General features: G+C 38.1%; 1 protein-coding gene and 1 pseudogene across 3 annotated transcripts in view; both read right to left on the bottom strand.

The window, feature by feature from the left end:
* Window positions 1-17,111, bottom strand: part of AGTPBP1 (ATP/GTP binding carboxypeptidase 1) — a 121,622-nt gene that overhangs the window by 98,275 nt on the left and 6,236 nt on the right. For all 3 annotated transcript variants that reach the window (XM_090274236.1, XM_090274235.1, XM_090274237.1), the window contains exon 2: window positions 6,041-6,105. In XM_090274236.1, the coding sequence (XP_090130362.1) occupies window positions 6,041-6,072 (32 nt within the window). In that variant the 5' untranslated portion in view covers window positions 6,073-6,105. The remainder of the gene's footprint in view (window positions 1-6,040; window positions 6,106-17,111) is intronic.
* LOC150013261 (large ribosomal subunit protein bL35m pseudogene) lies at window positions 1,587-3,468 on the bottom strand (annotated as a pseudogene).

Consider the following 17,111-nt stretch of genomic DNA (forward strand, 5'->3'; position numbering starts at 1 on the left):
CAAGGGAAACAAAGAAAAAAATAAACAAATGGGACTACGTCAAATTAAAAAACTTCTGCACAACTAAAGAAACCATCAGCAAAATGATAATGGAATCCACTGTATGGGAGGACATATTTGCCAATAATACACTGGACAAGGGTTTAATCTCCAAAATATATAAAGAACTCATACAACTCATGTGCTAGCAAAGATGTGGAGGAAAGGGAACCCTAGTGCGCTATTGATGGCAGGCAGACTGGTGTGACCACTCTGGGAAACAGTATGGTTTTCTTACAAAATTAAAAATGGAACTACCTTTTGACCCAGCAATTCCTGTTCCTTGTTTCTGTGCCTCTTGATTCTATTTTGCTTGTTAGCTTATTTTGTTCCTTATATTCCAGTTATAAATGAGATCATATGGAATTTGTCTTTCACTGCCTGGCTTATTTCACTTGGCATAATAGTCTCTAAGTTCATCCATGCTTTCACAAAAGGGAAGAATTCCTTCTTTTTTACTGCTGAGTAGTATTCATTGTGTCAATGTATCACAGCTTTTTTATCCACTCATCTACTGATGGGCACTTAGGCTGTTTCTAAATCTTGGCTACAGTAAATAACACTTTTATGAACATAGGGGTGTATATATTCTTTTTAATTAGTGCTTTGAGAAGGGAAGGACTGGAGGGAGGGGGACAAGGGGGGGGGTGGGACAACTGTAGTAACGTAAATGATAATATTTTTTTATTTCTAGCCCAATACTACCAAATGATTTGTTAAAGACAACCAGTAAAATCTTGTTACATTTTTAAACTACCTAATTTTATACTAGTATCAGCAATAATTAATCAAGTAGTATTTTAAACGCCTTCACCAAAGTTAATTAACTATTCATTATTTTTTGTAACTTCTAGTCTTATTCTACTGGGATTTTAGATGTGTTTGTGGCTAACTTCTAACTTTCCCCGCATATCTGTTCTATCTTTCACAGTAACATGAGTTTTCACTAGGTGTATAGCCACCCTGGTAAAACCATACTTCTTGGCTTCATTTTTAGCTTAATACAGAAGTTAATGTAGGCCAGTTCAGAAGTTCTCAATTTTAGAAGAAAACTCATACTACTTTTGTACTCTTAAAAATTATTGGAGACCCCCAAAGAGCTATTATTTCTGTGGGGCATAATAGGAATAAATCTGACAACATGAAATACCAATACACTAAAAACTACAAAGTACTGCTGGAAGAAGTTAAAGAAGATCATAAATTAAAGAGATATACTATGTTCAGGGATAAGAAGACTCAATATTAAAATGTCAACTGGCCCCATACTTATCTAGAGAAGCAAGGCAATCCTAACCAAAATCCCAGCAGGCTACTGTGTAGAAATTGTCAAACTGATACAAATGTCCTATGGAAATGCAAAGGAACCGAAAACAGGGCAAACTTCAAAAATAAAGAACAAAGTTGGTGGATCAACACAATTTTTTTTTTAGGTTCTTTTTTTACTTGAATTTATTGGCATGACATTGGTTAATAAAATTATATAGGTTCCAGGTATACCATTCTACAATACATCATCTGTATATTGTATTGTGTGTTTACCACCCAAAGTCAAGTCTCCTTCCATCTATACTTACTCATTTTTGCAAAGACATATATACAAAGATATATATTCAATAACTGGGAAATCATAAAACTTCTGATCTACACTTTCAGGTTTGTCCGATCATGATACTTCTGATAAGGATAATCAGCGCACCAGTTTTGCCTCTTCCAGAAAGATGTCGTCATTTTATCTAAGAGTTTACTCTGGGTTTTATTGCAGAACACAAATTCCCTCAGGCGTCTTTTTCTTGCAGCAGTCTTCTTCCATAATTTTTTCTTATAACCAGCCTTCCTCCTCACCCAAAGGCCAGAGTGAAGTCGAAGAAACCTATAGACGACAGCTTTCACAATCTTTCTCTTGCCTTTTTGTGAGCTGAAGTATGTCACAGTTCTGACTGGTAGCTTCAGGACATTTGGAAGCAAGGGGGCCACTCTAACTAGGATCATTGCCATGCGCCCACATGTCGTGTTTCTGACTGATGTAATAAGCCTGGGAGCAGAGGAAACACCTGAAGTCTGAATATGACAGAACTGTCGGGTAGACAGTGCTGACCTAAGACAGGCATTCTTGGCACAGTTTCGATAGGCTGAAGACGCCAGAATATTCAGGGGCTGTAAGATACCTGATGCTACTCTCACCACACTGGCAAGAGCAGGGACTGCAATCTTACCACTCCTGTCCTACAGCAGCCTCCAGACCAACACAATTTTGAAGCGCATTATAAAACTACAGCTATCCAGGCAGTGAGGTACTGTCAGTAAGACAGATAGCTAGATCAATGGAACAAAACGGTTCAAAAACAGACCCATACATACACGGAAAACTGATTTTTGACAAAGGTCCCAAGGCCATTCCAAAAATGGAAAAGATAGTCATTCCAAAAATGGTACTGAAACAACTAGATATACATATGTCAGAAAGAACTTCTATCCATACCTCACACCATATATAAAGCATAACTCAGAATGGAGCACAGACCTAAATGTTAAAACTATAAAACTTCTAGAAGAAAACCTTGGTAAACATGGGTTATGCATGTATTTCTTAGGTATAAATCTAAAAGCATTATCCATAAAAGAACAAATAAACAAAATGGACATCACCTAACTTAAAAACTTATGAACTTTAAAAGACACTTTAAAATATGAAAAGACAAGAGCGGGAGAAAATATCTGCAAAACTATTAAAGGAATTACATATATAATATACAAAAAACTTCTAAAACTCAATAATAAAAAAATAAATACTTCAATTTTAAAAATGGGAGAAAGATTCAGAAAGATACTTCACCAAATAAGATATGCTGAAAGCAAATAAGTGCATAAAAAGATGCTCAACATCATTAGTAATTATGGAACTGCAAGCTAAAAGCAGAATGAAATACCAGTACACCCCAACTAGAATGTCTAAAATTTTAAAAGAATAACCATAAAAATTTAACGATTTAAAAAGAACAACCATACCAAGTGTTGGTGAGAATATAAAAAACTAGAATTTTCATATACCGCTGGAAGGAGTGTAAGATATAATGTCTTTGGCAGTTTATTAGGATGTTGGCAGTTTCCTAAAAAGAAACACAGATCTACTATATTATTCATTCTAATCCTTGGTATTTGACTGAGAGAAAAAAAAGCATAACGTCACATAAATACTAGTACACAAATGCTCCTAATAGCCTTATGTGTGCAATAGCCAAAAACTGGAAACAACTCAAATGTCCAAAATATGAATAAAGAAATTGTAATATATCTATCCAAGGAAATACTACTTAGTAATTTTTAAAAGTATGATTACAATTGATACACATTACAAAAGATAAATCTCAAAATAACTATGCTAGGTAAAAGAAGATAGTCACGCACTCCTACCTCCCAAAAATACATACTGTATAATTCCATTTATATAAAGTTCTAGAAACACAAATAAATCTGTAGTGACAGGAAGTAGATCAGTGATTGCCTAGAGTGAGGGATGGGGCAGGAAGGAAGGATTACAAAAGGGCACCAGAAAACAAATGATGAATATGTTCAGTATTTTGATTGAGGGGATGGTTTCACAGGTCAAACTTATCAAACTGTACTCTCTATGTATTATTTGTTGTACGATAATTATACCTCAATAAAGTTGTTTAGAAAAATTATACATGGCTTTAATAAGTACTGTGGTACAGTGAATGAGACAGACACTACACAAGAGTGGTTAAAGAGGCTGAAATGAGATGTAGATTGCATTTATGGACTTCCAAATTTTTTGGCTTTTAAGGGAATCATATAAATTGAGTAGTAACTGAAGAACAGAGTCTATAAACATTGGAAACCCCAGATCATTTTTAAATGGTAAGAAATGAAGGAGTTAAAGATTCAAGACAAACAAATAAATAGTAATTAAAAGACCTTGAGAAGGAAGGAAGGAGGTGAAATCTAGAACAAAGATTACAGTATTAGCCTTTGACAAGAAAAGAGACAAGCTCTATTGGAATAAATAACAGGAGGGTAAGCAGAGGATGCAATCAAATAAAGGGAAGCATGTAAATTTGGTATAAGAAATATGAAGATATGGTGAACATACAATACACAGATGATGTATTATAGAATTGTACACTTGAAAGCTATATAATTTTATTAACCAATGTCACCCCAATAAATTCAATAAAAATATCTTATAAAGTAATATGAGGATAATAGATTATATCTAAATGTCATGAGAGATGACCATTTGCTGAGTGTATATATTGACATATATGAAGATTTCAAAGGTTCAAAGGGTATAAAACAAAGTATAGCCCTGGCTGGTAGAGCTCAATGGATTGGGCGCTGGCCTGAGAACCAGAGTTACAGATCCAGTTCCAGGGCACACACCTGGGTTGCAGGCCAGGTCTCCCTCCCTTCCCATCTCTATAAAAATAAATTAAAATCTTTTTAAAAAAAGAAATAAAGTATAAAATGGTCATTACAAAAATTGGGAAAATGAACTTTCGAGAGAACCACAGTAATAAGATTGTTGGGCTCAGTTCACATCTCTAATCAATAATTTTTAGTGATATCTGCCAAGTCAGTTCATCTTCCAACACCATTCAACTGTTCAACAAAGATTTACCCAAAGAAAGGACTTTGTCTAGTGGGTATAATACACACACACACACACACACACACACACACTCACACTCACACACAGTGAGATAAGACGTTTCACATATTTGCAACAGTATAATAATAGACAATAATTCTACACTGGGTAAAAGGAGATAAATAAGAAAAAAATAAGTCACTAGATTAGAGCTCTAGACAAAGCAGAACCCTTGCAATAAGACATGTGTGCAAGTGAGCTAGACAGATGAGACTGCTGCTGGAGAATAAAAGTTCTGAATTGTACTTAGAAATGAGAATTTTGCTGGTGATAACATTTAGGGCATGACCATGATGATGGTGAATGAGGTATAGAGAAAAATTCTGCTTGTTCTATCTTACAAGACATGCTTATTTGATTTAAAGCACCACTCATTCACATGATCTTTAAATCTGCCAATGTAATCCATCCAATTACAACCTTGTCTAAACTCAGCGAGTATCAATATTCCATCCACCCCTCCAGATTTGTTAAAAAGGAAGAAAGTCCACAGTAGAGGTGATGCTTTAAGTCAGGGGTCAGTTAAACTTTTTCTGTAAAGGACCGGATAATGTAGGGCCATGCAGTCTTACCTGTCCTGCCACAACTACTCAACTTTGCGAATGAAGTACAAAAGTGACCAGACAACATATAAATGAATGAGCATGTTCAATCCAACTTTATTTATGTACACTGAAATTTGTATTTCTTATAATATTCGTGGGCCAAAACGTATTACTCTTTTTTATTTTCCCAACCATTTAGAAATGTATAAACAATTCTTAGTTCCCAGGCCATGTAAAAACAAGAGGCAGACCAGATTTGGTCCACAGATCATGGATTGCTGACTCAAGCTGTAACTGAAAAGTTAAATATTAATAAAGCAATAGAAATACCATTGACCCCTGAACAATGCAAGGGTTACAGTGCCAACACCCCCCACTGTGCAATTGAAAATTTATGTATAACTTTTGACTCCCCCAAAACTTGGCTGTCCCTTGGTATCCATGGAAGATTGGTTCCAGGCAGCCCATCCCCCGCCCCTGGCCAATAATAAAATCTGCAGATGCTCAAGTCCCCAATGTAAAATGGCATGGATCAGTGTATATAGACAGCCCTCCACATCCACAAAAACTCAACTGTGGAACGAAAACAGTACAGGTATTTAAGGAAAAAAAAAATCAGTATATAAGTGGGCCCACTCAGTTCAAATCCATGTTGTTCAAAAGGTCAACTGTATAATATACTATTATTTAAACATAAATAATATTTTTAAGTAACGAGTTTCAAATAACTGCTTCATGTATTATTTCTGTAATTTCTATATACTGGTATTTAAAATTACAGTACCTTTTCTCTGATACCCCTTTTATCTTGCTCATCTTGAGTTACTTTATTTCACCATTGCAGATAACCTAAAAAAAAAAGTTAATTAAAACATAATTCTGTTTTCTATACCTTAGATGTCATAAAAGCCATACAACTCTGGAAACCAAAGAAGAATGTTTGAGTTCTATGTGCTTCTGGCAAGTCACTTCAATGTATAGGATGTGACTATTACCTAAAATCAACCAGTAAATGTTAGCAAAATCCTGGCGCTACAAAAATGTCAAAACCTAACATAATACAATTTATGATCTAGTGTTAAGATTTCTTTGGAGACAAAAATCATCCTTCCTGTTCTAATACTACTTTCTAAAATACTCAAACCAACCACAGCACCCTGGTATTAGTGTACTTATTATCCACTATTCACATAGTGGCAAATACTGGTAACTATGTATGATTATTTCTATATGAGAACACTTTTAAATTAATAACTGTTCAAACAGAGTAAAAACCTATTAACATCATCTCATTTAATGTACCTAATGCATATTCAATCAATGCAGGGTTCATCTTTACAAAGCACATACCATACATTTTAAACCCTTAAATCTTGATTCACAAAACTTGATAATTTTTTAATTTATTTTGCAACTCTTCACCTACCCACCCCCACCCCCCCCAAAAAAACAAAAAACCCTGGATATCTTTTACCTTCATATATCAATGTTTATTGAAGCAGAATCTTGAGGCGTCACTCAAAAGTAAGAAAAAAAGACTACCACCAATTCAACAAGTTAATCACATACTTAGCAATATTTAGTAATGCTGTATATTTAAAAGAAAACAAACATGCTAAAGAGCAGACATAGGTATTAGAAGATATAGGTATTCTGGATGTTTTTCTTCAAAAACAAAGACCTTTTACTTCAACAAAACATGCTTTTTTAATATTTCTTATTAACTCAATTATAAAAGAGGAAACATATTTTGGATTATGTATAAAAATTACATGGTCTGTTTTTAAAGTTGTAAGAATTTTTTAATTTTCTATTCTTTCGTTCAACTGACTTTTTTTTAAAAAATGACTAGAAAGTCAAAATAACTTTCCCAATATCCAAATTAATTAAGACTTACTGTATATACGGGGCAGGGAGAGGGATCCTATGTGTTTTCAAAAGTGCTATTGTTGCCATAAATGGAAGGGAAGTTACTTCTTGTTGAGCGGTGTGACTTTCTCTAAAACTACATTAGTAGTATATCACATGAAAAGTTCATGGTAAATTTGAGTTGCAAAGATTAATGGTGGGCACTTCATCATTTCTATTTCAACAGTTTAGAAATGATTCAAACTTCCAGCTCACAATAAAATAATAGTTTAACACAGGCATTTCTCTCCTCTCTCTCCTGGGGCTGGATTAAAGTAGGCAGTAAAGAAATACAGTTATGCTGGACCCTGGCTGGGTAGCTCAGTTGGTTGGAGTGTTATCCCAATACACCAAGGTTGTGGGTTCAATCCCCAGTCAAGGCACATGAAAGAATCAACCAATGAATACATAAATAAGTGGAACAACAAACCATTCTTCCTCTCTCTCTCTTTTCCCCCTCTCTAAAAATCTTTTTTTTTTTAATTTTTCAAATTATCATATAAATTATGTCTTATGTCTTAAGCTATTATTTTGGCTTATGATTTTTGTAACTTTGTTACTTAACAGTCTCAATAATTTTCATATTGTAAATAACATTAATAAAAATCAACTTCAAGTGGTACTGACAGACAAATATATGAATGAAACAGAACTGAAGTCTAGAAATAAACAATATATCTACGGCCAATGGATTTTGACATGGGTGCCAACTACATTCAATTACGAAAGAACAGACTCTTCTTTGCTGAGACAACTGGATTTCCATAAATAAAGAAATGAAGTTGGACCCCTACTCACACCTCATATAAAAATTAACTCAAAATGAGTCAACAACCTAAAAATCAGCACTAAAACTCAGAAGAAAACATGGGGCTAAATCTGCATGACACTGGGTTTGGCAATGGTTTCTCAGTTATTACAACAAAAGCAAAGCAATACAAGGAAAAAAAGATAAATTGGACTTCAAAATTTAAAACTTTCATCCTTCAATGGACATTATCAAGAAAGTAAAGACAACCTACAGAATGAGAGAAAATTCTTGCAAATCATATATCTGATAAGGGTTTAATATCCAGAATATATACAGAACTCCTACAACTCAACAATCTAAAGACAACCCAATTTAAAAATGGACAACAGACTTGAATAAACATTTCTCCAAAGCAGATGTACAAACAGCCAATAAGCACATGAAAAGATGTTCAACATCACTAGTCATTAGGGAAATGCAAATCAAAATCACAATATTATTCATATCTATGATGTCCTTAATCAAAAAAGTGGAAAATTACAAGTGTTGTCGAGAATGGAGATAAACCAGAACCCTCATATGCTGCTGGTGGGAATGTAAAATGTTACAACCAAGGTGGAAAACAGTTTGGCAGTTCCTCAAAAAGCTAACTATAGAATTTCTATATGATCAAACAATTGTACTCCTAGATACATACCCAAAATAACTGAAATCAGGAACTCAAACGTATCATTGTATGTCAACCCTCATAGCAGCATTATTTACAACAGCTAAAAAGCAGAAACAATCCAGTGTCCACTAACAGATGAATGGACAAAATGTGATATACAGATACAATGGAATATTATCCCACCATAAAAAGTAATTGTTCTGCCCTGATCAGTGTGGCTCAGTTGGTTGGGTGTCATCCCACAAAGCAAAAGGTTGCCAGTTCGATTCTGGGTTAGGACACTTGCCTTGGGTTTCAGGTTCAATTCCCCAGTGGGGCGCATATGAGAGGCAACCAGTTGATGATACTCTCACACATTGATGTTTCTCTCCCTCTCTTTCTCCCTCCCTTCCCCTCTCTCTAAAAATAAATAAAATATTTTAAAAAGGAAGAAAAGAATGTTCAGATACATGCTACATGAATTAACCTTGAAAACATCATGCTAACTGAAATAAGCCAGAAACAAACAAAGAAAGAAAAAATATATATTGTATGCTTTGCTTCCACAATAGGCAAATTCATAGACATAAAAAGTAGATTAAAGGTTACCAAAGGTTGGAGGTAGGGGGGAATGGGTAGTCATTGCTTAATGGTAATCACAGAGTATCTGTTTGAGACTATGAAAAATTTTGGAAATAGTGGTGATGGTTGCACAACATTGTGAATAATTAATGCCACTGAATCATAAGTTTAAAATGGTTTAGATGGCAACTTTTATGATATACTTTACCACAATAAAAATTACCAAAAAGCTTAAAATATTTATTTAAACTAAGTCTATCAAGCCTATCTTTAAAACAAAAAACAAAAAAGAACTATAGCCAGTTATTTAACAGAAACTTATTACCTTTACCATTTGAGTCTTTAAAATTCATGAAAAGGCGCTTAGTTTCCAGAATGGTAAACTGAGTTAATTACCTGTTGATTAAAGTCTTTTTTATTTGCTTTAAATAAATAAAAATACCCTTGCACATACCATATATACAGGTCATACTTTATTAATATCTTGCATGGCAAAAATCTGTGTTAAGGTTCCTAGGCCTACTTGAATAAAGTAAAAATAAAGTGGTAAATTTAAGAAAAGCAAAACCTATTTTTTCTATCTGCACAACTAGCTCACATCAGACTTTATATCCTGTGTGGGGATGCAGATCCACACAAAAGAACGAGCTAATTAGATGGCCAAAATAATTAGATGCACAGAAAAATTATCATTCTCTATCAGAAAAGCATTAGCAATCATTACTAAAGTACTTTATTTTAAGACTGAATACTTCCAAATACTGCCCTGACAGCTTTGAGCTTCCCAGGGCCTCGAAGGCCTAATGAGAGTCCTCCCACTCTTCCATATGTGCCCCATCCACTGGGAACGGCTCCTCGGCCGGCTCGTTCCACTATCAGCCAAACCAGTTGTACTCCCTTCAGTCCAAAACTGAACTAGTTTCATTTCCCTGCCAGTTCTCAGAATCAGTCAAACAAACTAATCACAAACCCTCATAGTAAAGGGGTGGGAGGGTTAGTTCATCCTTTTGTTACTACAAAGCCTGCCTCCCACAGACCCTGTGGCTGGTTCACTCTATGCCCAGGTGCCACCCCCACGTGGTACACAGCATCTTCCTCTCCCAGGCTGTGAGTCCACATGACTAATAACAAATGGCTGTCAATCTCATCTGACCAGTGTCAGGTAGGACCCATTTCATACTATTTAGGACAGAAGACCCCTACCTGGATAATGCACTGACTGGGAGGTTTTAAGACCAATTATTATATCTAAACTTGCCGCAGCTACGGGCAACTGGTGACTGGCAGCTTCATCACAACAACGTGCCCACCCTCACGTCTCATGCAGTTTTTTGGTGAAACATCAAATCTCCCAGGGGACTCAGCCCCGCTACAGACCAGATTTGGTGCCCTGCGACTTCCAGCCTTTCCCAAAACTAAAATCACCTTTGAAAGGGAAGAGATTTCAGACCATTGATGAGATTCAGGAAACTATAATGGGGCAGCAGATGGTAATTGGGAGAACTGTGTGAGGTCCCAAGGTGCCTACTTTGAAGGAAACTGAGGTGTCATTGTCCTATGTACAATGTTTCTTGTTCTTGCATCTTCTTCAATAAGTCTCTATTTTTCATAGTGCCTGGCTAAACACTTTCTGGATGCACCTCATATGCTCTTAAAATATTCATTTCTTTGCCAGCTGGCACAATATTAAGCTTTGTCAAGAGGGCACGGGAAAGACATTGCAGGCGAAAGAATTGTTTCTAGTTCCAGTGGCTGTAGTAGACAAGGCTCCTCCAGGACCCACTCCTGCAACAAGGGCGGCTTCTCCAGCGACAGGCCTCTGCAGCACATGCAGCTTCTCCAAAAGAAGGCCAGGCAGCTTTGCAGCACAGGGACTCTGGTGAGACACCTCCCCATGAACATTTTTCCCAGGCACCCTAGAGGGTAGCTATTCAGTAAATCTGCCACCCACAGCTACTTGCCTTAACCTTGCCCTTTTCCAACAAGGTCCAGACCTCAGTGGGGGAGGGCGATCGACTCTTTCTCAGCTTTGGGAGTACTAACTACTCTTTATATCAGCTATTCCTATATTCTTTAGAGTTAACTTTACTTCTTACTGGTAAATCCCTCATTGCTTCAATCCCCTGTTATAGTCAATAATTCTTTATATAAATCTTTCCCTGTTAAATTACTGTGTGCTCTGTATCTCCTGAATGGACCGGATTGATATATATCCCAACAATTCTCAAAGCTAATATTTAGTACCCTATGGTAAGTAAACCCTCTATGTTTAAGGCATCTGAAGTAGATTCTGTTCTCTATAACTGAATCTCCACTCTTTTCTTTTTCAATAAAGAATTGGGGGGGGGGGGGGTGTACAATATCCTCAGAAATTAGATAAATCTCTGACATCATTTTTTTTTAATTAGGAAGTGATACTAATCATGCATAGCCAGAGTTAAGAGTTACAGTCCTATGTCAGTCTAGTAAATACTTTAATTGTAATATTAATTGCATCTCAGACTATAATCATTCCTGTTATGCCTAACCACTATTTAAAAACTTAGTCTACAATGAGATAACACTTCACACCTAGTAAAGTGGCTATACTAAATAATAAACAATTAAGATAATAAGTGTTAGCAAGAATGTGAAGAAACTAGATCCTCATACTTTGCTGACGGAAATGTAAAATAGCAGAGCTAAAAAAGAAACAGCCTAACAGTAGCTCAAAAGGCTAAATATAAAGTGTCCACATGACTCAGGTATTCCATTCCTAGGTATATACCCATAAAAATGAAAACCTATATCCACACAAAAACTTGTACACAAATATTCATAGCAGTACTATTCATAATAACAAAAAAAGTGGACACTCAAATTTCCAACAATGGATAAATAAAATGTGATATATCCATATAATGGACTATTATTCAGTGATAAAAAGAAACAAAGTACTAAAATGTGCCACCTAGGTGAAACTTGAAAATATCATGTTAACAATTTTAAAAATAACACACACACACACACACACAAAAGAAAATATTACATTAAGTGAAAAAAGCCAGTCATCAAAGACAATATCATTGTATGATTCTATTTATATGAAATATCCAGAATAAGTAATCTAGAGACAGATTACTGATTACCCAGGACTAGGGGAGATGGGAGTGGGAGGAGAGGCTAAAGGAGTATGCGCTTTCTTTTCGAGGTAATAAAAATGTTCCAAAATTAATTGTGGTAATCATTGCACAACTCCGTGAATACTAAAAAGTCAATGATTTGCACACTTTAAATGGTAAAATTGTATGGTAAGTTATATCTCAGCAAAGCTGTTTCAAAAGAAAAAAGCTTAAGTATCTGCAGGAACTTTTATAATTCAACCATTTCTAAATTAGGGTTTGGGATTTATATGCTCTGTACCTCAATGCCTACATCCTAAGATAAAATACTACGTACTTTTGCACAAAAACAAAACTACTGACCCACCTGGGTCTTTGGGAGATGTATTCTGAGTTATTTATCCAACAGAAGTTGTTGTTTTTTTAAGATGCATTAACAATCTAAATCCACAGTACGCATTACCTTACATTGGAAAAGGGGTCTGTATGAGCTGGCTTTTATATATTTAAAGATGGCATGCACTAGAAGTATATGTGGGAATTTGATTTAGCAGAATACCATACAGCAAAATCAGCTTCCTCAGGCTAGCCCATACATAAGGAAAAGCAAGCAATTTTGTACACACTTGCTCAAGAAAAGTATTGGTCATAGGGGTTGGGCCTGCTGTGTATCTGGGCTGGCAGAGGCTGTTCTGTGTTGGTTCCTGGAGGGAGCCCACTGGGTAGAATTTTAGTGAACTGGAGTACATACAGCCATTATTAATGTCCAAGTATTGGTATATTATTGTAATACTGTGTGGCCTATGTATGTTTTGGATCATGAGAAAAGGTGGCCCATGGATTGTTCCCCAGATTACTGTACCATTACATGATACAATTGGAACAGTATTGCCAAGTTACACAAATGGGATGAAATCTGTTATGTCAAGGCATTTATATCGTTGCATAATAGGATTTCACCAGAGACAGAGGTCCACTTGATGGTGCAGAAAAGGGAAGGGGCCTTGAAACCTCTTCCTGATAGTAAGACACAGGAAGAAAAGGAGAATGAGGAAATAAGTCTCATTAAGTCCCTGAACCCAGGGGACACAGCGTTAGTAGCAGGGGGAACCCCCATTGCCACCCCTACTGCTAGCTACCCCTGAGATAGGGCCCAGAGAGCCAATGGCCCCACCCCTATATGACAAAGGATGGATCTCCCCCCCGAAGACCCATCAGGGCCACCCAGGGCAAGGCTAAAGCAGACAAGACAAGCAGCCAGAGGGCCACCATGCCTAGGGACTTTGATACCCTGCTTAGATTTGTCAAAATTTAAACCCAAGTATACAGAGCAAGATGAAGAACAGCCCCTAACACTGATCCCAATTCCATATGGAAGATCAACACCCATGGTATGATCTTATTCCCCGAGGCTCTAGTGTATCCCATCCTCAAACACCTACATGATGGGACCCATTATGGAAGGGATGCTTTGATGGACTTCATTAGGCCACATTTGAAGGACCTTCATTTGCAAAGGATTGTTCAGAGGATTACCCAAGCCTGAACTGTGTGCCAAAAACAATCCTAAGACATAACACACCCCAGAGAAAAAAGGAGGACAATATAAAGGGTTATGCCCATTTGAGGACTGGCAAGAACACTATACACAGATGCCTAAAATCAGAGGGAATTTCAAATTTTTGTTAGTTTTTGTAGACAACTTTTTCTGGATAGGTAGAGGCATATCCGAACTAAGAAGGCCATTGAAGTAGTTAAACTTCTACTTAAAGAAATAATTCCCAGGTCTGGACTTCCTCACAGCATTCAGAGCAACAGTGGACCATCATTCACTTCAGAGATCTCCCAGAAGGTTGGACAGGCACTACAAAAACAATGGAAATTACAAGTATCTTGGAGGCCACAAGGTACAGAAAAGACTGAGAAAGCAAACCACACAGTAAAGAAGACCCTGGCAAAAATATGCCAGGAAACACATTTGAAATGGGACTAGGCACTCCCCATTGCCTTGCTCCAAATTAGGGTGGCACCCCAAAGTGGGCTTAAGTTAAGCCCTTTTCAAATAGTTTATGGGAGATCCTTCCAAATCTGTTTCAGGAATGCCCCCCCCCCTTAGATTTGGGACACAAGACAAAAATTAAGCAGAATGTACAACATTTAGGGCAAATACTAACCACTCTGCAAAAGTTTGCTCATTGCAGGTCCACCTACCCATCTGACTAGCTTTCGCACCCATTCCAGCTGGGGGACTGAGTCTTAGTAAAGACATGGAAGACTCAAGGCCATGAACAGCAGCTCTCCGAGCAATGGACTGGTCCCTATGACATCCTATTGACAACACTCTGTCCTCTAAAACTCACGGGAATTAAGCCTTGGAGCCACCACACACAAAATGAGCACCACCTGAGGAGCATTTAAACCCTGCTGCTGAGGCTGATGTTGTAAAGGAAAGCTGGACCTCCACTCTGGACGGAGATTTGAAATTCTCTTTTGGAAGAAGACAGCATGCCCCAATGCAAAGGGATCGTGTTCCTTTATTTATATCTTTGCAAATCTAGAGACTTTTGGCTGCTTAAGTTAGGGTATGGTCCTTTCCATTGTTCAAAAGAACAAGGATTGAAAGTGAGTTATGGTTATTTCTGAATCAGTATATGAAGTTGTGAGAGTTTTAACTTGAAATGAGAGCGACCTCAGTTCTTGGGTACAGTTATTCTTTGCTTGCCTTCTGATTTTGTGGGAACTAGGAGGTACTTAGCTGTTTTGTTTACTGGGAATCCACTGTCTCTGCCATTTGGGCTTTGTGCCATTTGGACCCCATCAGGGTCATCTGCAGTACTGGTTGGTGTGAGAGAATGTCTCTGCCATTCGAGGCTTTGGGCCATTTGGACCTAGAAGAGGTCATCTGTGGGACTGGTTGGTGGGACCGGCTGGTGTAAGACAAGATTCTAAGGCTAGTTCCAGTATCCCCATCCCTTTTTCTGAAACTCTTTCTTTGCTTTGAATTTCTGTTTTGTTTGTTTTAAAAAGAAACTGAGGTTCCTAAGGGTTAAAACTTCACATTAAGTTGGAAAGTAAAGTAACAAAAGATACAAGGCACAGAGATAAAATTTTGGTAGCTATTGGAAGGACAAGGATTTTCCTTTTTGCTTTGTATTTTCTCCCTACCTGATCCCTCTAGAACAGTGGTTCTCAACCTTCCTAATGCCGCGACCCTTTAATACAGTTCCTCATGTTGTGGTGACCCCAACCATAAAATTATATTTGTTGCTACTTCTTAACTGTAATTTTGCTACTGTTATGAATCATAATGTAAATATCTGATATGCAGGATGTATTTTCATTGTTACAAATTGAACATAATTAAAGCATAGTGATTAATCACAAAAATATGTATTTTCCGATGGTCTTAGGCGACCCCTGTGAAAGGGTCATTCGACCCCCAAAGGGGTCGCAACCCACAGGTTGAGAACTGCTGCTCTAGAATTTGGATGATAATGTGAGTGATCTTAGGGAGGGGAACCGGGTTTTAAGGAAAATCACAGTGCTCAATTGTGAACCCTGGACTTGAGTGCAGATAGCAGTTCTCAAGGTTTTCACTTAGAAGTTAAACTAGTTTACCTCAGCACCTGATGGCAGCACCAGAGGTATTCAACTTATAGACATGAAGGATCTGTCAAAGTGTCACTGCTTGCTATCATTGCAGCAAAGGAATGATAGCAACTGAACGTCTTCTAAAAACACAGTTTTGCGGACTCAGAAATGGTATAGGCTCCACTTAAGAAGCCCACCTGCATCGCTGGACTATGGTTTCGCTGGACTAGATGGTTGGGATAGTGATGTATGCGGTGGCCTATCGGCTTCATTTTGAAACTGGTTTTCTTTTCTGCCTTACTGGTTTGAACAGAAAAGGTCCACAGTGTTAAAGGGGGGAATCCTAGAATAATTCCCCTCAGCACAAGTTATAGTGGGCAAAAGGACTTCAGACAGGTGTGACACTCCTTGCACGCCTTCTTCCAAGTAAGTCTCTTTCTTAATGTGCGACACTGCAGTTACTCCCTACCTTTGTTATTTAGTTGTGGTCCTGCTTGTGCCTTTTAACCCTCCTGCCAAAGTTGTCACTTCCAGAATACAAGGCTGCCAACCTGTCCAGCAATGCCATCCTCTGGACACTGTACACACCACTTTCCAGGGACAATCAAATGACCTGGACCTTGCAAGATCCTTCTCCTTCATGTGAAGACTCTCCCCTCCACTGCAGACCTCTTTTTGTTAGGGACCTCTGGACCACGGAATGGGTAGGATTATGTCCTTGGCCAGCAGGAAGTAATTGCAGAAGAACAAGACATTCATCAATCTGCCCTTGGAAGATTTAAGTGTTCAGAGTGTTAACGGGAGGTATTGTAAAGGGGGACCCCCCCTGCCTGCTGGGAATGGGGGTGGGGTCAGGAAGCACCAAGGATGGCACATGACAGTATGTTACCCTGGCACTTTGCAATCCGCTCCCCTGGCTGGTCCAGTCAGCCACTGAGGGCTTGGGTTCCCAGGCCAGCAGGAGACCATGTGGCCCGGGACATTCCTGGAACCCATCCCCCCGGGCCTCCAGGGCCTGGCTGGAGTGTGGCACGCAAACTCGGAAGTGAAGGGGTGGAGGCCCAGGCCAGCGGGCCCTGGGTGCTGTGCGGCCAAGCAGCAAGCCCCGCACCCCTCCCCTGCATGGAAAGCCAGGGCAGCTGCCTGCCCACCACCCACACACACTCCTCCAGCATGAGCCCCATCAGCAGCAGAGCTATGCTGCTGCTCCACCTGCTCCAGCCCAAGCAGGACCTCAGACCCACCGTATAGATGTGTGGGAAGGTGCTTAGCC

This window comes from Furipterus horrens, unplaced genomic scaffold, assembly GCF_987537825.1.
Source record: "Furipterus horrens unplaced genomic scaffold, mFurHor1.1.pri manual_scaffold_4, whole genome shotgun sequence".
In the NCBI taxonomy this organism is placed as follows: Eukaryota; Metazoa; Chordata; class Mammalia; order Chiroptera; family Furipteridae; genus Furipterus; species Furipterus horrens.